The 20,609-nt window shown below is 54.9% G+C and overlaps 1 protein-coding gene across 2 annotated transcripts in view; it reads left to right on the top strand.

Annotated features, from left to right (window-relative positions):
- The window catches only part of RBPMS2 (RNA binding protein, mRNA processing factor 2), a 29,309-nt gene extending 12,460 nt beyond the window's left edge, over nt 1-16,849 (top strand). Inside the window, exons 2-9 of one of the 2 annotated variants that reach the window (XR_008578621.1) lie at nt 418-495; nt 1,128-1,166; nt 1,744-1,806; nt 3,380-3,530; nt 4,061-4,209; nt 7,174-7,336; nt 15,283-15,352; nt 15,615-16,849. Coding sequence is in view for 1 of the 2 variants with exons in the window: in XM_054836864.1 (XP_054692839.1) it covers nt 418-495; nt 1,128-1,166; nt 1,744-1,806; nt 3,380-3,530; nt 4,061-4,209; nt 15,283-15,345 (543 nt within the window). In the remaining variant the exon portion in view is untranslated. The remainder of the gene's footprint in view (nt 1-417; nt 496-1,127; nt 1,167-1,743; nt 1,807-3,379; nt 3,531-4,060; nt 4,210-7,173; nt 7,337-15,282; nt 15,353-15,614) is intronic. The other variant, XM_054836864.1, reaches the window with a different exon arrangement.
- The last annotated feature ends 3,760 nt before the right edge of the window (nt 16,850-20,609 follow it).

Here is a 20,609-nt window from a genome sequence, read left to right as displayed (position 1 = left end):
AAGGGTCTGATGTGTGTTGGTGAAGGAGCTGGGATGGACCCAAAAATCGTCCTCCCAACAATGTTCTGGGGCTTTTGCAGCAGTCAAAAGATGTGTATAGCAGTGAGGTGTCTTTTGAAAATTGAGGTCCAGTCAGAGACTGTGGGGCAGCTGTCCATACCCTATTCAACCCAGACTATTCTGCTAGAGTCTGAATTTTTGTAAAGGTCTAAATCCTTTGTGGAAGGGAGGAAAGGACTGAGTATATTTTATCCTGGACAATGCTCCTCTAATGTAGGGAAGGGTTAGCGCCTGCAAGGCCACCTTTGGTGGAAGGTGTCCTACTCCTAATTGCACCTAACTTCTACACTGTGCTCTGTACTTCTGCTATGGTACTAAGCACTTCCTTTCAGTAGACCTCGTTGACTTCTCTCCTAGGTACGGACGCTGTTTGTCAGTGGCCTTCCTGTGGATATCAAGCCCAGAGAGCTCTACCTACTCTTCCGACCATTCAAGGTAAGGAGGTCTTAAGACTTGGTCTTTGGTGGGAAAGATGCTGTCTTGTGGCCAACCCTGCAGCAAAGATCTCTGTCAGAAGGAAGTAAGGATGAAGTGGGAAGGTAGGCCTTCTGTGAAAGCTTGAGGAACCTGGTATGAAACCAGAATGGTATCCCATGGCTTGTGCTCAGCTGGGTAACCTCCCCTGGAACCTGCTGAAATCGTGCTGTCTCCAAGCTTGATGGAGGCTGCTTGGTCAGCCCTGCAGCTCAGCTGGACCCTCACTGTCCATCCTTCACTAGATCACCACATGGGCTGTCCTTGGTGGAAGTGGGGTTCCCTTGTTTGCACTCTGCTAGCACAGGGTGCTCTCTGGGCACTAGCCAGGCAGGGTGCTCACCTTAGTAGCATGATGAAGAGGTAGAAAATGGGTTTTCTTCCCAAAGGGCCAGAATGGACTAGCTGAGATACCTGCTCTGCCCTTAGACTAATCTCATGGTTCTCCTTTGGTGGGAAAGAGATATGTTGTTGTACCTACCGCTGCAAACCTTGCCTTGCTGCAGTAACTACTGGGCCTGTCATGTCATGTCTTGGTTGTAGCTCGGCTCCTTCAGGAACCTGACACTGACTTGCTTTCTTCCCTTCTCCAGGGTTATGAAGGGTCACTGATCAAGCTAACTTCAAAGCAGGTACCTCCTTCTTCCAGCGTGGGTATTTTTGGCTTTAGCTAGAAAACCAGACGTGCCAGGAGAAGAGGGGGGAACAGACACCATTTCACTGTGTAAAGTGTTGCCTGTGTTCAGCACCATGTATACAGCTGGGTTCTGCTCACCCCCACCATCCTGGTGGCCCCAAGCTCTCAGCATGTGCTGAAGGGGCTCTGTGTCTTCTATTGATGGCCAGGGCCGTATGGGCTGGGTGAGACCCGATGCTTCAGTCTCAAACCCTGTGCTGCCAGAAACCTTCCCCTTTCCCATCCTAATCAAGGCAGCCGTTCCCCTTGTGGGCACGGGGCACCTTTGTTGGAGTCTACCTGGGTGAGCTGTACCCCCACGTGTAGGAATGTCAAAGCATTTTGGTGTGGTGGGAGCAGACGTGGAGCAGGAATCTTGGGATGATGACTTCCAGCTCTGCTTGAAGGTCCTCTGCAGCTTTAGATGGTCTCTTCTGCTTGCTGTAAGCTGTCTGGGGCAGAGCAGGGGGTGGCAGGGTAGTCTGAGGAGCTGGAAGAGGCTTCCAAACTGAAATCAGCATTATTTCTTTTAGCCAGTTGGTTTTGTGACCTTTGACAGCCGGGCTGGTGCTGAAGCAGCGAAGAATGCCTTGAACGTGAGTACCTGATGTGTTGGGAGGGCTGGGGGCCATACGCCCTGCTGTAGCTGGACCTGGAGCTGTGGGCTAGAGCCATGCTTGCCTTGTCTGTAGCATAGGGAGGGTCAGGGTGTCTCAGCTGTGGCCTCGAGTATGGGAGCTAAATGGTCCTGCAGCATCCCACCATGGAAGCAGGAGAGCTGTTTAAGGCTGACGTCAGCCTGAGCAAATGGATGCAAAAAGATGTAGTTTGTGACCACTGGAAGACTGCTCCAGGGCCTCTGAGGGCGTGGGGAAAGAACAGCTACTTCTTTTCTGGAGCCGACGTGCACCTCCTTACTCAGCAGCTGGCCTCTGGTAACAGGATCCAGGCTGTGAATCCTGTTCCTTATCCATTAAGTGCTCCCCCTGTATGGGGAAGAGTGGTGGACCTCATTGTCGAGGTGTGGCCAGAGCTGCTCTTCAAGGAGCTTTTCCTCCTGCTGTCTGCACTGAGGTTGGGGCTCGTCGTAGCTTGGCTTGAGCTTGGCTTGGGGTACCTGAAGCAAGCAGACCTTCTCTGGGGAACCAAGCCTTAGCAAACAGATGCCCCCAACACCTCTCTTCTCATAAGTGGTTCCCAAGCATATACAGGTATAGGGCAATACCCAGCTGACACCCTGTCATGCTCTAATGAGGCGTGTGGAGCTCAACTTGTGTTTAGCATCAGCTTTTTGAGGCTCTAGGTCAAGCTCAACTGGCTAGCTGGGTAGTGAAGCAGGCTCATTGCAAAGCTGGTCTGTCATGTGGCTGTAGGTCTTGCTTGGTGGCCTCGTTAAAGCCTCACCTTACCAAAAGCCCTGATGAAAAGTGCATGGCAGTTCAGCAGAGCAGGTCCTTGTCCTGGAGTCTGGCATGCCAGGACCTCTGCAGCCAGAAGGTACCTGCTTCAGAAAGGAGGGAAACCAGCCTTCCCATGCTGCTGTTTCCATGGGAGGACACGAGACAGGGCCAAAGCTGTGTGGTACAGGCTCTCTAGCACAATCACAACCTTTCCAAACTGCTGCAGCTCAAGAAAAAGACATGAGGATGGTCAACATGGCGGGCACAGCCCAAAACTATCTATCTCCATCCCACGTGGTCTTGCAGAAGTTAGTGAGATCTAGTCAGCAAGACATGCTGATCTGGTTTTGCCCTGCTGTAGACCTTGCCTTGGGCAATGGGGCATGTGCTAGTGTCTCTGCTCAGGCTGGCAGTCGATGTAGCAGCACCACAGATAGGAGTTCCAGTACAGATGGGGTTATCCCAGCTCCAGTGGACAGGTCTTCGCTGACCAGTGTTGGTAGCCATCACTGCTATGCTGGTTGGTGAACTGCACATAAGGAGCAAAACTGTCCCTCATGTTGGAAGCAGTGGTCCTAGGCCAGCTAAACATAGAAGTACAAGCACGTGGGCGCTTCAGTGTTGCGGTGAGGTGACAAAAACCTGGGCATGTGACTGTGGTGTGATGGCCTCGGTTCCCCGGCTGGGCTTTGCTCCATGAATAGACACAGCCTGTGCTTGGACTGGAAACCTCACCTCTGAGAGATTCCTGTGCTTTCTCCTGTGACAGGGCATCCGCTTCGACCCAGAGAACCCCCAGACCTTGCGGTTAGAGTTTGCTAAAGCCAACACAAAGATGGCCAAGAGCAAGCTGATGGCCACGCCAAACCCCACCAATATCCACCCTGCCTTGGGCGCACACTTCATTGCACGGGACCCCTGTGAGTATGCTGGGAGGCACTTTGAGGTCATGGCTGGCCAACCTGGGAGATGCCAGGGTAGAAAGGAAACCATACCCATGTGTGCTCTGGCTGAAACCTGCTCGGTGCAGGAAGGCCAGGACGTTAGGGTTGCAGGAGAATAAGAGGCACCTGATAAAGCTTCTGGCCAATGCTAGAAGTGTTGGCTTTGGTAGCTCAAGTAATACCATAAAAGCCCTTTAAACCACCTGTAGGTGTGAAGCAGAAAGGACCAGTCCTGTGCCATCTCAGCACAGCCTGGTGGGGCTTCTCGGGCAGCCTGTAACATGGTACTGAGAGCCCTTGGGGGAATCTGGGGTGCTGAGCAGTAATGGAGCACGTTCCTGGCCTCTCTTGGTGAGGCTGGAGGAGCAACTGGTCGCAGAGATGCTGCAGGGATGCTGTGTTTCACATCTCGCTGAGATGGCTGCGCACAGCTTTAGTTTGGGGTTGGAAATCCAACTGTTGGTGCCAGCTACTGAGATGCCATCACCTTGTCTCCGCCTGTCTAGATGACCTGACTGGAGCGGCTCTTATTCCAGCATCCCCGGAAGCGTGGGCTCCCTATCCACTGTACACCACGGAGCTAACCCCTGCCATCCCCCACGCTGCCTTCACATACCCAGCGGCCGCCGCTGCGGCCGCCGCTCTTCACGCTCAGGTGAGTCGCTCCCTGCGTCCTGTGCTGGGAACCAGGCTCTCCTCTCTCCCTTGCCCTGGTGCTCACTCCCGTGGGTCTCTGCTTGGCTGGTTCGACCCTGGCCCCCGCACCTTGGCTCCTGGGCAAAGCCTCCTCCCGGCTGAAGTGCACGGAGGGGGGCCCCCAACCCTGAAGGAACCGCAGGGGTGAGGTCTACGTGGCCAAGCGCAGTCAGAGCTGGATGATGACTTCTGACCCCGCAGGTCCAGCCCACTTCCCTGAGAGAGGGGAAAGTCAGGGCTTAATTTCTGTCTGGCTTTGCTGGTCCCCGTGGCCAGAGAACATTGTTGTAGGACTGCTGGGAGGAAACGCTACGTGCCAAGGAAGTAAAATAGCTACGAAATGTCCTCCTTTTGAGTCACAGCAAAGGCAACAGGGTTAGCTGGGCGCTGAAGCAGAGGGGTCAGCTGGAGCCCCCTTGGGTCAAGCGACCCAAATACTGTTGGAGCTGGAGGAGCTGAGTGATCAGAGCCTCGCCACAGCGAGGAGCTCTGATGGGATGGTAGCCAAGGGGCGCAGGCTGGAGGAGGGGGTCGCTCTGTGTACGAGCCTATGGAAATAGGTTGTCTTAAAAAATAGATTTATTTTTAAATTTAAAAATATATAAAATATGCTGGCGGTAGTGCAACCAGCTGCCTGGTGTCCCCGGGGGTATGCTCGCTGACAGCTGGAGGGGCAGGGATGCCTGTACTGGTCTGAAACTGGAGTGCTTTAACGTACCGAGACCAACAGCCCTGCTGAGCATGAAGTCCCTGAAACCATGGGAATGCAAAGACAAAGCCAAAACCAGAGAGGTGTCCTAATTCCAGGTTAAGGTGCTTGGTTTGGAGCACTTGTACAGGTGAGCCTGGAGCCCCCATCCCTGCCCTGCTTGGTGTTACCGGCCAGCTGTGCTCTGCCTGCTTCCGTCTCTGCTCCTGTAGTAGGACAATGGGGGACCTGGGCTTAGACCCCAGAGCATTGGGGCTTAACCTCTGCTCTTTCCACCCTGCCAAGCAGGGTGTTTAGCTCTACTTTTCCCTGCTTAAATTGAAAAGAAGAGCAGCTGTGTCCCTTCACCTTGTCCACCTGCCCGATGGTCAGCTCAGTTGGCCAGTTGACATCCTCTTCCAAGAGTCTTGACTGTAACTACCCAGCTTCAACCCAAGCTTGTCTCCCAAATACAATATGGAGGCGCTGGATGGATGCAAGGTCCTGGCCTATGTAGGCTTGTCCGTCCTGACCCTCACATGCTCGCAGGCCTCTGCTGCTTTTGCCCTTCTACTGGTGAGCTACCGTTGGGCTGAAGCTCCTGCAGAGTAGGGAAGAAGTACGTGGGGCCAAGGGCAGGGCCAGGCACTGGCTTGTTCTTCCAAGGTTCAAGCAAGCCTCCAGAGCCAGGCTGCTCTTTCAAGTAGGTTGGCCCTTCACTGCGAGGGTTCTGCTTGCTGGTGTTCTCCAAAAGTTATTGATGGTGTCCATAGCTACAGGAGCATCTGAGTGTGCTCTACTCCTGGGCAACCCAGGAGAGCAGATGTCTTCTTCCCTGCCCCTTGTGTGTAGGGTGGTGGAGCCAAGGGCTGTTGCCAGTTGAATTGGCCCTGGCAGGGAGGACCAGGAAAAAAACCCTCTGTCCTGGCTGAGGTGGTTGAGGGAGCTGAAACCATTACTGCAGGTCCTTCAAAGATGATAATCAGTGACTGTATGGGGACCCTGAGTGTAAGGGGTAGACACCAAAACTTTATGGCTTATGGTGGGGGAGAAAAACTCTGTTCTCTTAAAGCAGAGGGTATCAAGGAGGCCTTCAGCCAGATCTTCTGCCTCTGGGGTCTTGGGGTTCCTGCCCTTCGGTTGGCAAGCTACTTGTTCTGGACAGACAGCTTAGCTTTTGAAGAGGTCTTCTGGTCTGAAGAATGACCCTGAGCCTCCAGGGAGCTCCCTGTATAGGTAGGACTCTCTGCCCAAGGAGGTCCACAAATGGTGATGTGCCCCTATTCCTTAGGGAGCCAGTGTAGCCCCTCCAGGCCGTGGCCATGGCCAGACCCAGCTCTCCTCTGAAGAAGAGCAGCCAGGCTGGCTGAGCAGTTACAGCTGCTTCTTACTGCATCATGCTTGAGCTGGTGGTGACCTCGCAGGGAGACATTCTGGCGCAGTATATGTTACCAATAAAGTTTTATGGGGTTAAACATTACTCAGGCTGGCAGCTCTGAGCTGCCCGGTGTCTAAGCTGGAGACCTTTCCCTTGCAGAGCTGAGGCAGGGCGGAGTGAGTCAGTGAGATGACTTTTGCTCGCAAACTGGGCTAAAAGCTGTAACCTTGGTCTTGGTGCGCCGAGCCCTCTGATCTCACTGGTAGGGGCTGGCTCACCTCGCTGGTGGCGTGGTGGGCACGTGGGTTGTTCTCCAGGACAGCCGCAGTTCTTCCTTCTGAGACTGGTGTCATGGGGAAGGGCCAGAGCTGTAGCAGCTCCGTAGCCTTCGGTCCTGGAGCGGGCATGGAGTTGGAGGCAGCAGCTAAGCCGAGAGCTTGTTGCAAAAGATTTAAACCCGAAGTGCTCGTCTTGTCGCAGCGCTGCGTTCAAGTCTGGTAGCGAGCGGGCGAGGAGGTGGCTGCCCTCTGCAATGCACCTGTGCAACCTCCTGAAGAGCTGCCCAGAGGGCTGGCAGGAGTGACAAGGGGCAGGAGATGGCACCGGGCTGGCCTGGCCTCGGCTCGTGCACCAGGAGCCGTGGGTAAGCTGCTGGCAGTCGAGACTGATGGCTGCTGCTCCTGGCGTGGCCAAGTCACCGTGACCATGGCAGGTACCAGGCTGTTGTAGATGAGACCGTGGCCTGACCCTGCACTGCCAAGAGCCTCTACCTAAGGGGACTCCACTGACTTTAAGATTGTCCCATCTGCCTTCCTTCCCTCCCACCCTCTCTCAAATCCCTCCTTTGATGTCCCTAGTGAACTCCAGCCATGATGCCAGCGCAGGCTAGCCCTGAAGCTCAGAGCTGTCCCTGGAGATGGGACACCCTAGTGATGCCTTATTGCAGCTAGTGGAGTGGCTGTACTACAGCTCCATTCCTAGAAGTGTTAAGCATGATGGCAGCCACGTCTGGAAAGACTGGTAAGGTAACCATCTCTCCTCCAAGGTGCACCATGGGATTTGCAAGCTTCTGCCCATCTCTGTAGCCCGTATCTCCTTGGCAACCCAGTGCATGGGCCTCACGCTACCCACCCACCAGAGCCTGGGGAATGAGATACCAGGCCTTCTTTCTAACCCACATCTCCAACTTGGCAGCACATGACATGGCGCACACAGCATGGCACCATCTTACATCAACTCCTCCCAGCTGAGCCAGGCTCAGCCAGGTCCTGCCAGTGGGAGGGGAGCAGCCCGGTTGAGCCAGGGCAGAGACAACCCTGCCGCTCGGCGTGAAAGAAACCTGGTTTCTCCCCAACCACGACCCTTCGAGGGCAACCAGAAATACACCTTGACCTCACTCCTGGCACACGGTGGGGGAGGTGAGTGACGTGATAGCGATAGCACACGACTAAATTCTAGCGGGCACGTTAGACAACAGCACTTGCCGGTCACTTTGTTCCAGAACTGCATACCGGGACAGACCCTGCCCTTAATCATGGGTCTAATCTCACCTCTTTCCTCTCCAGTTACTGGAAACGGAACAAGTTCCTACCTGGAGCTTGGCTTCCCTCTTGCAGCCTGAAATCACAGGCAGGACTCAGGTCTTGTGAGCCGTAACCAAGGGACACGGCAGCCTGGGAGAGACGGGAGCGACTTGGGAAGGTGGCCTGGGGCTGGTTGGCAGGGAGGATGGTTGCTGTGGTCAGCTTTAAATGAAGCCACTGAGTCCTGGCACACTTCTCCTTGCAGTGGTTCTAGGTAGACTTTTTTTCCCCCTGCTGTGTGTGGTAGTGATGTTGGGGAAAGAAGTCATCAAAGATGGAGGGCCCAGGTCTGTCTTTGCCCTTGGAAGACTGTGAGGCGCAAAGATATGTGGAGTTTGTCTCCTGGGAAGATGGGGAGGGCTTGACACAAGTGCAGAGATGATGATATGGCTTGTCTTGTTCTGCTTGGACCTGGTGAATAGTTTCATTGATTGCTTGTGTGATGGAGTTGGGCTGCATTGTGTCTCTGATGTGAAACCAGTTGATCTGGAGTGCCTCTAAGCCAGGCTCTGAGTGGGCAGTAGGAGACACCAGGGGCTATCGATGCTCCTGGAGGTCTTCTGCAAAGAGATGCTCCCAGCTGTGGCAGCAGCACCCCTGAGGACAGGGCTCTACCACGGACAGGACTTGCCCTGGAAAGCAAGGGCTGGGTGCAGGATTGTTCCATAAGAACATGGGTGAGACTGGTGGTGGTTACCACATGGTGCTTGTAGGAGACTAGGCTGATGCGTTGGGTACCTAGAGCCTGGGAAACTGTCTGCGGTAGATGCCTCCAAGGCAGGGAGCAGGTCATGGACTGAAAGCTCACAGATGCCAATCCTTTTGCAGGGGCGGGGGGGGGGGGGGCTGCCCAAGGTACCCTCAGAGCCTCCATGTTGCTGCAGCTGGCAGTAGCGTTGTCTGGAGGCTTTGAGGAGAGAGTGGAAGAAGTGGGCCTCTGGAGCTGGGACCTGTTCAAGCAAGTAGTGGGTGGAAGGAGCAGTCCTGGATCATGGCTATGGTGGCGCAAGAGCCCAGCAGGACCCTGAGGCTTCCCAGCGCTGAGTTGAGGCAGAGCCCACCGATGGAAAGGGAGGTCAGTGCTCCAAAAACCCCTTTCCCTCTTGTTTGCTGCCTGGGCTGGCTCAGAGCAAGCTGGATCTCCTGAGCGGTGGCCGCAGTTGCGGATGGACATGAGGCAGATCCCAGTGGCTGTGATCTGGTGCTGGCCCTAGAGAAGAGGGGATGTGGGAGGATCTGCTGGGGTGGGCTTGGGTGCTCTGCTCCTCCTGAAATACTGTCTCCTGTTGGGATGCTGCTGTTTGTTGGGCATGTGACCACCTGGGTGCCACCAGCCTGGCTGAGCCCTTGAGCACTGAGCAGTGGCCACTGTGGAGATCTGCTGGATCAATGGGGATCCTGCCTTTCTTTGTGCACTGCTGACCTCCAGACTGACTTCATGGTCCCATCTGCAAAACCTCCTGGACTTCACATTGTGGCAGCTGAGCTCTGATAGATCCTCCCTGGGATGGGAGGCTGGAGACAGTGACGGATTTTCTGTGCCCAGTATCTTGTTGCCTGTTCATTGGGGCTGTCATGTAGGACTTCTCAGGATTATTTTTTCTGGGCGATCCTAGGCTTCCTGGAGGTGTGAAGCGCTCCTCAAGACCTTCATGGCTATGATGTTTTCCTAAACTCTAGTGACTTGGTGCTGGCAGAGGCTGGCCAAGCAGCCCTGAGCAAGCTCTCCCCAGGCCAGATGTTTCCTTCTAGCCAGAGAAAAGCAGGCAGGAGATGCTCTTAGCTCTTCCTGGTACCTGCCGAGCAGCGGTTCTCGCTAAATCACACCTGATGAGTGAACTGGACTGAGGTGGTGTCAGAAGTGACTTCCTGACCTATGGCCAGCACCGGTTCTCCATGGCTAGCTTAATCCAAATAAAAGCAGCACAACTCGCTTCCACTCTGTGGAAAAGGAGAAACGCCTGTTCGCTGAGGTCTGCGAGATGGATATGCCTCCACGAGCTGTAGCATAGACTGCCTGAAGGTCTGGTGGGTACAAGGCAAAGGATGGATGCCTGTTGAAACGCCCTTTCCAAGCTGTCAGGATGGATCAGGGCCTGTCATCTTCTGCGTGCTCTTCAACGTGGTGTGATACGATGTGCTTGTCCTCCAGTTCTCCTTCACCGTAGCTGCCTGGGGAGAGGTCTGTGCTTGATTTGACTGCAGCAAGGTTTTCTTGGTGGTGGGCTAAGCTGCTTGGGTCTCGTACAGCATGTCATCGTCTGGATGCTTGTGTCCTCGACCCAGCCCCTGAAGGACCCTGGAAATGGGTGGCTTGAGTGAAGTGCCTGCTGCTGAGGCTGGAGGATGACGTTGGTGCCTCGTGGGTGCACCTTTGCAGGCTGTCCTTGCCTGCCCTGGGTCGTGTTCCCATCAGCTGCATTTCCAGCTGGAGCAGAGCAGCTCTTGCCAGCCACCAACGCAGTCTGGCTCACACCCAGCACCCCGCAGCCCGGGGGAAGCGATGACGCAAAGTGCTTGTGGTTTGCCAGGGTGAGGGTGTCTCAGCGGTGCAATCAGTGATGTCACTCTGCACGTCAGCAGCTGGTAACCAGGTGCAGCTCTTGGACATGCTGGTTGGGGTCCTACCAGCTCCTACGAGCATGATGGAGTGCTTTGCCCCTGCCTGCACGGGGAGCCTTTCTGGAGCCTGGGGAGGTGGTGGGGTCCGTTCTGGTTGTAGGGGTAGCTCTGAGCGCCGTGAGATGAGGGGGTGACTACAGAGCAAAGGTAAGGAGATCCCGGAGTAACCGAGGAGGAAAGGCAGGCCATCCAAGCTAAAGGTGGCTTGAGGTCCTCCCCTCGCCCCTTCCTGCTGAAGGAATACCTCTCCATAGGGATGGTGGGCAAGATAAGCAGTTTAAATTCTGAGAATAATTGGGAGAGATAATGGAGGACTTGACCAGGAGAGTGAAGCGCTGATGGGGCGTTTATCTGCCCCATTTATAATTTCTTTGTGATTTTTTTTTTTAGGTAGCGCTGGTTTTGCGCTGCAGCAAGGGAGAGGCTCTTCACTTCTGGAGGTTTCAGCAGCCTCTGGAAGGTGGCAGGTGGAGGCACAAATGTCTCTTCCCCAGCTGTTTTCTGGGACAAGCGCTGAGTGCAGCAGCACGAGGCTGGCTGCGGTCGGCTGGTGATTTGTCTCGTCCCTGCGGGTGGGCGAGCGGGAGATGTTTGCAGTGGTGTGGCCAGACTCCTTTCCAACTGTGAGCTAATGTGGATCCAGAAACAACTGCGTCTCTTCCAGTAAAAGCCTCCCTTGCTCTGTTTTCCTCGCCCAGCGTTGGACATCTCCATTCACTCTTTCTCAGCTTCCTCCTTGACGGACGTAGTATTTTGAGAGATAACGGATCTCTTCTGAAAGCCCTCAGAGAAATGTGCTCCCTACGGGGAAGTGCTCTGACTTGGCCTGATGGGTTGCAAGCCTCTTGGGACAACCCTATGCAGTCTCTCGTGGTGCCGGTCTCCTCTTCCAGATGTCTCTGGGAGCTCCCCCCGCCGTTTGCAGAGCCTCTCTGCTCCCTGGCAAAAGTGCCTGAGACACTTTGAGGGATGTGAAGAGAAAACTGCCTTGGCAGGTGACCCTGTCCCAAAGAGCATGTCCTTTTGGCTAGCTGCTGCCTCTCATCTGGTTCTTCCAGTGCTTTCCGCTGGTTTTTAGAAACATCCCTCCTAGCGAGGGGGTGTTCCTGCTTCGTCCCATCATAGCCCTTAATCTTTGTGTGGGCTGAAAGACCTGGCAGGTCATTCCCTCAGCCTGCCAGCATATCAGAGCTTTGGCCTGTGCCCAGGATCATCGCATCTGCCGGAGCTCCTGCCAGCCTCCAGGCTGAGCAGCTCTGGCTGCAGGGCTGCACTACTGGCTGGTTGGGTTCGTGCCCACAAGCATCCGAGACCTGCAGGAGGAAGGCAAGGAGAAGTGGTCCATCAGAAGCGGAGGTTTATTAGTGCCAGAGCTACGAACGGTGTGCATTTTGGCAGGGGGCGGGGGGAAAGCAGGATTTCTGTTGGAGCTGGAGGTCCTGGACAAGCTCAGGGTGGGGTGTGCACGTGAGGCGGACCCCCTGAGGAGGGGGATGAAGAGCCACCAGGCTTTGGGAGCAGGGTGGGGGGATGTCAGTCCTGCCTTGCCTATGTACAGCCGCGCCGGTTGCACTGAGCCCAGTGTGGGATGGAGGCGGCTCTCGGGGTTAAGCGCTCGCAGCCTTGTGAATGCAGGGGGAGTTTCCTGTTGCTGCTGGGCAGGAGGAAACTGCTTCCAGCTGTCGAGGGGAGGGGTGCTGGAGTGGGAGACACTGGCTGGGGAAGAGGACCGCTGGCCGCTTCAGGAGATGCAGCTCTGCTGAGCAAACACCTCCCGGTTGCAAGGCTCTTGGGGTGGGGGGAGAAAGTAACCCCCATCCTTGCACTGGTGGCTGCTGTGGTGGCCCCGTAAGGTGTCAGTGATGCCGCTGCCCGCAGCGGGCTACGAGCCTTCCTGGCCTGCGTCAGTGCAAGGAGATGAGATAAGCGTGCCCCAGAGCAGCGTGGTGGCCCCAGGCTGGGGAGCAGGGGTGCAGCTGAGCTGGGTCCCTCTCGCAGGCTGACGGAGAAGTGAAGGCATGGTGTGCCTGGCACCCAGAGAGCACCTTGGTCGTGGCGCTAGATGGGACCCCTCACTGGGGAGGAGGGTCTTGGTTATGTCCGTGTCCTCGTTTCCCTCTGCCCAAGGGCTGGACTGACTGTGCACCTGGTGCCGAGTCATGGAGAAAGCCATGGGGCCAGCTGGGAGCTGACTTGGTGGCACCCACTTGCCTTGTGGAGGGGTCTGGCAAGGAGTCTGAGCAGCCCAGCGTGCCTGGCCGCAGACAGCGACCTCAAGTGTGGTGCTGGTGCCTGGACAGGAGCCTGGGATCCAGCAGATCTGATGAGAGGCTCCTGCTAGGACAGAGCCTCTGCAAACATGTGGGGCTCCTCCCTGTAGGAGCCATCACAAGAAGAGGAACTTGAGGTCCCTGAGCTCATGGTTGGGGCTGTTTAGTTACTGGTATCATAGTCCTGCTGGTGGAGGGAGGATTTCAGGCCAGGTTGGATGAGGCTTTGGGCCAACCCGGTCTAGTGGAGGGTGTCCCTGCCCATCACAGGGGGGTTGGAACTAGATGGGCTTTGCGCTCCCTTCCAACCCAAACCAGTCTGTGATTCTGTGACTTGGCTTTCTGGGAGGCATGCACTTATTGCCTCCTCTACCTCCTGCAAGGAGGCCGCAGTGTCAAGGTCTTGGCAGTTTGCTGCACGTCTCTGCACGAAGGAGTCAATGCAAAGCCTCTGGCTTTGCACTTCCATCGAGTGTCGGACTTCTACCTCTTACAGGGGTAAAGGCAGTAGGGTTTGAAGGGACCCACTGAGGATGTGTCTAAGGGCTGTCACTGAGTCTCTGGGTCTCCTGGTCTTCATCTCTGTCTCTTCTGAAGACCCGTAGATAACTCTGCAGCAAGACTCTCATTGCACGTGTCACCCAGTGCATCAGTCAGGCAGCGTAGGTAGTTAGAAAATAGCCAGGTCCTGTTCCCCCCTATTGCCAGCTGTCATCTCAACCTGGACCGGCTTTCTTCATGTCTCTTGCACGCTCACAGCCTGAAGGGGAGACCAGACTCTGGCAGGAGCCCTGTTAGGAAGAGGCTGGCAGAATCGTCCTTGCTGGGCACAGTTGTAAAGAGTTGTAAAGCTTCTGCCAGACTCGATGCTTTGGCTGCGGCTGCAACTCTTCCTTTGCCCAGCTGACCTGGGACCTTGCTTCAAGTCCTTGACCAAGGGTCCCTCTTAGTGGAGGAGTGCCATGCACGGGGGTTGGAGCTGGTCCAGGAATACGTTTTGGTGTATGTGTGGTGTTTGGGGCTTTTTGTGTGAGTGGTTTTTGGGGTTCCCCCTCCCCCCCCCCCCCGGCCCTAGAGCAGTGCATGTGCTTGGGAGGGGAGCATCTGGCCAGGCTTGTTCAGGCAGGGGGACAACCTTGCCAGGATGGTCTGGTGAGGGGAACAGTTCACGCTGGGCTCTAGGGGTCTTTCTGCCTCTTTGCTCTAAGGTGGGTAGAAAAGTTCATCGTTCTGCTGGTACCCAGAGCCCTGAATGTACCTCCTGCTCTTGATGCCTGTCCTCATTGAGACTGTGCCCTCCTCCCACCAGCTGGGGAGGGAGGACAGTGGGGATGGCTGCTGTTTTTTGGCTCCCTTTGGGAACAGCAGCAGGTCCAAGCTCTGCTAGCTGCTCCTGCTGCTGGATCTGTGCTCAGTCAAGTGGCACAGACTCATCTCCCGCTGCTCTCAGGCATGAAGCTGCAAACTCAGCCCAGCCTGACGTACTGGTCTTGCAGACCAAACGGGACCAATCTGGATGTCTGATGCTATTCTGCTGGACGTTGCCAGCTTGCTGCCTCTACTGACAGGCTGGAAAGTGTCTGTTCAGTTACTGTTCCCCTATCTGCTTGTTGGGTCCCCATCCAGCAGGTCTGAGCAGTAGATGTGGCAGCAATGACCTGCCAGGGAAGCCTCCAAGTCTTGCTGGTTTGCAGCTCTAACAAGTTCCTCCCATGATGTGGTCTGCCTGGAGCCTTTTCTCATGGCTGGGTTGTGGCTTAGAAAGCTTCATGGGTCTCTTCTGTGGTGGATGAACCAGTGGTGTCGTGTAGAGGTGGCCTGGTTTAAATGTGTGGTCTTGAGATGCCACCTCCTGCTGGCTGAGGGCAGAGTGGCCACCACCTTGGGGTGCTGCACGTCTCTTCTGCCCTGCCTGAGCCTGAACAGGGGGAAAAGATGTAAATTTGGGGGGGGGGGGGGAACAGCCTCTCCTTGTGCACACTTCTGCAGTGGTAAACTTCATAGATAGTTTGGTGCTGAGGAGCTTTCCTAGCTTGAACAGTGGTGGTCTGCATGTTGTAGTGAGCTGGGGCCAGGCACGGGTGTGAATTTGGGGGTTGTCTTCTGGTTATGCCAATAGGCAGAAAGTACTTGAGATGTTGGGGCAAGACCTGAGATGGGGCGCTAGCTTCCTTAGGTGTGTAGGATCCTGCCGTGCTCCTCAAGGGAGGACCTGGCCGGGTCCCAGTGCCTGGTGAGCCTGAGCCTGTCCTTGCATGAGCCACCAGAGCCGGCTAGCGTGGGGCTGGCACGCTGGGTAGTGCCGGCACAGTGCAGCCCCGGGTTGGGATGCTACTCGAGTAGTATTTGGGGCTCGCCCTGGAGCCTCCTTTCCCATGCCGGAGACATCTTTACTCTGTGGACCTTGTACGTGGCCTGAAGGAGCTGGAGGTTTGGGCTCTGGCTGAGATAATCCTGGATCACGGACCTCTGGCGTGGCTTTCTTTTCCAGATGCGCTGGTATCCTCCCTCTGAAGCTACCCAGCAAGGATGGAAGTCTCGTCAGTTTTGTTAGTTCGTTAGTAAGTAATTAATTACTCTTGGAGCCGGGTCCTTGTCTTGCTTGTCCTTGGCCTCTCGTGGGGAGGAGGGATGGGAGCTCGGGTTCAGCCCCCCGGCATCCACCCGAAGATGCGGTTGGGTTACGTTGATGGGTGATGGAGCCAACTCCACCCCAGCAGGAGCAGGGAGACCCACCAAGCCCCGGGGTGGGGAAAGGGCTGCGGGTGCCGCTCGGGGGAGCAGATCCAGCCAGCCCCACTCACCCCCGCTCCTCTCCCGCAGCGTCTCTCCTCGGCTTGTGTTCCTCCTCTCTGCCTCTCCGCGGAGGGATGTGCCAGGGACGATCGCTCAGACTCCTCTTGGTTTGGTTTGTGGCCAGCGGACAAAGCGCCCGGCCCCGGCGCACTCCCCCTGGGGCTGCCAGCATCCCCCCTACCCGGACTGTGAAGCCGCTGCGGCCCCCCCGCCGCGGGCCGTGCGCCGCCTCCATCCATCCCTCCCCAGGACATCCTCCCCGACTGAGCTTCGCCGTCCGGCTGTGCCGAAACCCAGCCAGGGGCGGTGGGCTCGGTCCTGGGCTTCCCCGGGCTCGCCCTGCCCCGGCGGCTCGGCTGAAGGAAAATGAAAGGCAATGGGTTTTGCATGTTTTCTGGCATGAATTAAAACACTTAACTTGTGTATGTGTGAGTGTAAGTTTGTTTGTTCTAGCGTTTGTGTAACCGTTAGCAACAGGTCTTGGCCCAACGGATTGATCCATCAAGGTTTTCATCTTGCTTCGGTGAAGACTTGGCTTTGAGAAATACTAACTGTCCTTGTCTCACCCCTTCTCCCACCTCCGCCCTCCCCTTCCCAGTACGACCAGAAGAATTTGAAAAATGTTTCTTTTTTTTTTTTCTTTCTCCAAGTACGATGCACTGGGTTTCTGTTCTCATCCATTCTTCTCTGGTTTTAAAGTCAGGGTTATTATATTTTTTTTTTCCTTCTTCAAACTTCTATATATAGAACGGCTGTAAAATATCTAACTTTTTTTTTTCCACATCCTTCTGATTGGAGAGCATCCAGTCCTGCCAAATAATCAGCCATCCTTATGGGAATACCGAACAAAAAAAAAAAAGTACGAGTATTTTTGTACCATGTGTAATAAGGAAATATTTATGCATCATAAAGAATTTCTTGTGTGTTTGTGTGCAATTAATTATTATTATTATTAAAGAGAAATTGTAATCCTGTAAGATAAGTTAATGTTTAGTTAAAAGCTTGAAAGAGAAGGGTTGTCTTCTGTAACAATGATTCAGTCAGGCATAGTAAACAAGAAATTGTGCAATTTTTGTTTTAGCATCTTATTGCTTGGTATTGAAGTGCTTTAAGTATTATACGACCATGGCTGTCTCGCTTGTATTAAAAGATTTGAGAATAAGTTGCTATATAATTGCTGATCCTATGAGAATGTGAAACTGGATAATATATGAAATGCAACAAAAAAAAAAAAAATATACCCAGAGGCTGCTGTGACTCTTTTTCTGTGGTTTGTTGTGTTTTCTTCTGGGGCTGGGTTGGGATGCTGGAGGCTCGGTGGTACCTGTGCCCCTTCCCCGCCCTGCCTGGGGGGCTGCTCTGGCGATGCTGCTGAGGACCACGGGTGGGTTGGGGGCATCTTCGCCCCTCCAGGCGTGCATGAGCGTGTGTTGGAGGGGCTGTTGGAGGCCTCTGAGAAGGCAACTGCGCGCTTTTTCTGGGTGTTTTGGTGCATTGGGTTTTTGTTTTTTTTTTCCACACCCCCCCCCACCCCCCCCCCCCCAGTGCTGTGGGGGCTGAGGGCCTCTCCTCCGTGCCAGCGCTGTTCCTCCCCGCCAGCGGTGCAGCGAGGAGAGATGTCCATAGAAGGCAAACGTCCTCTGCAGCCGCAGCATCGCCCCGCGCCTGCCCAGCTCCTCCTCCGGTGCAGGATGCCCTGGCCAGCCGACGTCTTTTTGTGGCCTTATCTGTACCTGTGAAAACAGCCCTGGGAACCGCAGCCCTGGGGCAGGGGGGTGGTTATCCTGGCGGGATGAAAGCAGGGCTGGATGTTGCGGTGGGATCTGCCTGCGGATGCACTGGAAGCAGCTTGTTTAAATCCCGGTGGGGTGTCCCTGTGGCTGGACTCAGCGATGAAGGTGCTCCTAAAGCCCTCCCACGCAGCTTCCCACCCCGGGGATCAGTGTTTTCCTCTCTCTCCCCCAGGGCTTCGAGGGCAGGGGTGAGCAAAGGCGAAGAGCAGGGGAACAAAAAAAAAAGAAAAAGCAAAAAGCAGGTCTAAAAATAGCTCCGCTGGCCACCGTGCCTGGGAACGGGCTTGGCTGAGCAATGCCGCTCCGGGAAGTGACTTGCAACGGGGCTGCCCAAGCCAGAGCAGCGCTGCCAGCCCCTTCCCTGCGGGATCCCCCCGCCCGCGGTCCAGGCAAAGCTTGCTCCTGCCCGCATCCCGGCTCCTGCCTGCATCCTGGCTCCTGCCGGGTCCGTCTTCATCTTGCAGCTCTGCTCACCTAAGCGGAAACACCCCGGAGAGCATTCGGGGCCTGATGATGGGAGCGTGCAAGGCTTTAAATTATAGAGGAGGTTTTTTTTTTCGTTTTTTTTTTTTAAAAAAAGCCTTTAGCACATGCATTAACATGGCCAGGCAATGAATAATTTACGTCTGGCTCTATTAAGCTTTTACACTGGGACCCACGCAGCTCCGCTCGCCTCGGAGCTAAAGTAGGTCACGTCTGCTCTGAGGGTCCCCGGGCGTCCCCCTCCCTGGCCGGTGCGAGCGCGGTGCAGGCGTGTGTGCACACACGTGTGCGCTTGCTGCCTCCATCCGTGTCTGCTTGTGCATGTGTGTGATGCCCCTGCCCCTCCCAGGCTGCTCCCACTCGTGTCCTACTCAGAGGGACGTGGTCGGGGCAGTGATTTGGGGACAGGGAATGTCCCCGGTCTGTGGGTGGGATGAAGGTCCAGGGTGGAGAGCAGCTCTGGATGGGACACAGCCTGATGGCATCGCCAGGGAAAGGGCGTAGGTTGCTGGCATCCAGGTCCTTCGGTCCTTGGGCAGCGGGCGTAGGAGAAAGTGGCCAGAGAGGAGGTGGGCACGCTGGGGCTGGGAGAAGGAATAGTGAAAAATGCCAGTTTTGGCACACTTTCATTTTACATTTTACTGGGAACTCCCCCTCTTCTTTTCCTCATTTTGAAGGTGGGACAATACCTTTGCTGATGATTAATGGTACCCAGATGCAGCTCAGTCGTGCAAGTTGCATGATCTGGTGCCTTCAGCCCATTTCTACGGGAAATGCTGATGACGAGCGATTTAAACGGCTTCTGCAAAGGATCAGGATGGCTCATGCAAAGCCCAGCAACTTCCATCTGCTGGTCTGCACTGGCAGCGCAGGGAGAAGAGCCTCTGTCACCATCTCCTTTCCCCAAACCATCCCTCCTTGCCTGGGCTGAAGCCTTTCATGGTTGAAGACCATTTTTGACCTCAAGCTGGAGGAAAACTCTTGTGATTCTCCAAGGAGCGAGGCAGGGGTGTCTCCAAACCTGAGCTCTACCTTCAGTGCTGTTTCTCCATCTTTATTTCCAGTCCTGTTGGTGGCCTCCTTCCTGCAGATAAACTCCACCCAGCTGGTCAGAAAGCCAGACTCCATGGGACCACTGATGTCCTCCCAGTTGTTCGTATGTTTGGCAGATATCAATGTCTACAACCATGAGGAGATGTCTCAGATGGCCGTAGATCCATGCTGCATCAGGAACCGCCAAGATTTATGGCTTTAGCAGCTACTGCTCCCAGCTGACTTCCAAGAAGCTGCAGCTCACATCATGTTACTGGGATTTCCCTGGCAAATGTGCGTGGATCAGCCCCATGGGGATGAGGAGCAAGTCTGCTGCGGCCAGGGAGCATCACATGTACCAGCTCCGCAGAGCCCCAGACCGGCTGTGGCACGTGGCCAAATAAAATGAATGGCCACGCCAGTCGATGATGGATGAACTTGGTAGCACACCTCTGGAAGAGGCAGGCTTGGCTGGCAGGTGTACATGTAGGCTTACCCAGGCCAGAAACATCACCATGAGGGCAGAAAGAGCTGGGAAATGATAGAGAACAAGCAGGGAGGAGAGGAGCACGCTGTCTGCTCCTTATCTTGCGTTTCCTTATTGCACAGTGCCCCCTCTCAGGAGTTTTGTTACCTGTTGGGCTCAGATACCACCACACTGTCTTACGGCTCCAAAAATACCTTTGCTATCCCCCTGCCAACCACCTGCTTAAATTATTCCCCAACCCAGCAAGAAATCTGTAGAGATTTGGAAACAGCATCCCAAAATCCGGAAAGACCCAGATGATACCTAAGAGACTGCACAGAGGTCATATAATTTGGCAGGGACAAAATACACCCAGCACAATATCTGCTGGTGAAAGCAATGGATCACAGCCCAGAGGGGCTTTGGGAGTCAAGGTGCTGCTGCGATGGGATGCTGCAGTATTGTAATGGCGAGCGGGCGGCTGGAGGGTGATTAGTTAGAGGAGTTACCTCCATTCCGATTCAAAAATACGCAGGACACGGCCAGATCCTCAAATAATAAAAGCTGCTCTGAGCCAGGACGGCTTTACATGGCTTTGTTGTTTCTGATCGTGTGATGGGAAAGGTCCTCCCAATGTGCATCGAGTCACAGCGCTTTAACGAGATGCACAATACAGTGGGAAAGCCAGGAGGTGGCATCCGAGACCTGAGCACACCAAACTAGGACACTTTTCCCAAGCAGGAGCTTAACAGGAGGTTGCAGCTTTGGACGGTGAAGAAAACAGGCATAGATTTTGTCCTGCACCTTCCTCTCCCTCTTGGCTTGAGGAGAGTGTTGGTACTTTAGACAAAGAATCTCTGTATTAAGTTAATAGAGGAAAATCTTTTTACTTTTCTGGTCAGCTATAGCTTTGTTACCAAAAATACACTGAATCTCAGTGGGCTTGCTGCGAGGGGGTGTCCATAGCCCAACCTGCCTGTGGTGGGACCGTCACCAGCACTGACTCAGGCCACCTGAGCCTGGGAAACCCCCGAGGCTGGAGAACTCCCTCTTCTGGGTGCCTCCGCCAAGGCATAGCTTCTGGTATTACTCATTTAACTAAAAAAGAAGAAAATGTAACAGTCTCATCTGATGACATAGCGAAGACACATTCAGCTCTTTACTAAGCATGGGGCAGAGGGGTCCACCCAGGCTTGGCAGTGGGCTACCCAGCCCAGCTCTTTTTTTTTTGCAAGGGAGGTTGTGGAG

Source organism: Grus americana, chromosome 10 (assembly GCF_028858705.1).
Source record: "Grus americana isolate bGruAme1 chromosome 10, bGruAme1.mat, whole genome shotgun sequence".
NCBI classification, from domain to species: Eukaryota; Metazoa; Chordata; class Aves; order Gruiformes; family Gruidae; genus Grus; species Grus americana.
The sequence above is the reverse complement of the archived record's forward strand: the minus strand, read 5'-3'. Positions and strand labels throughout refer to the sequence as shown.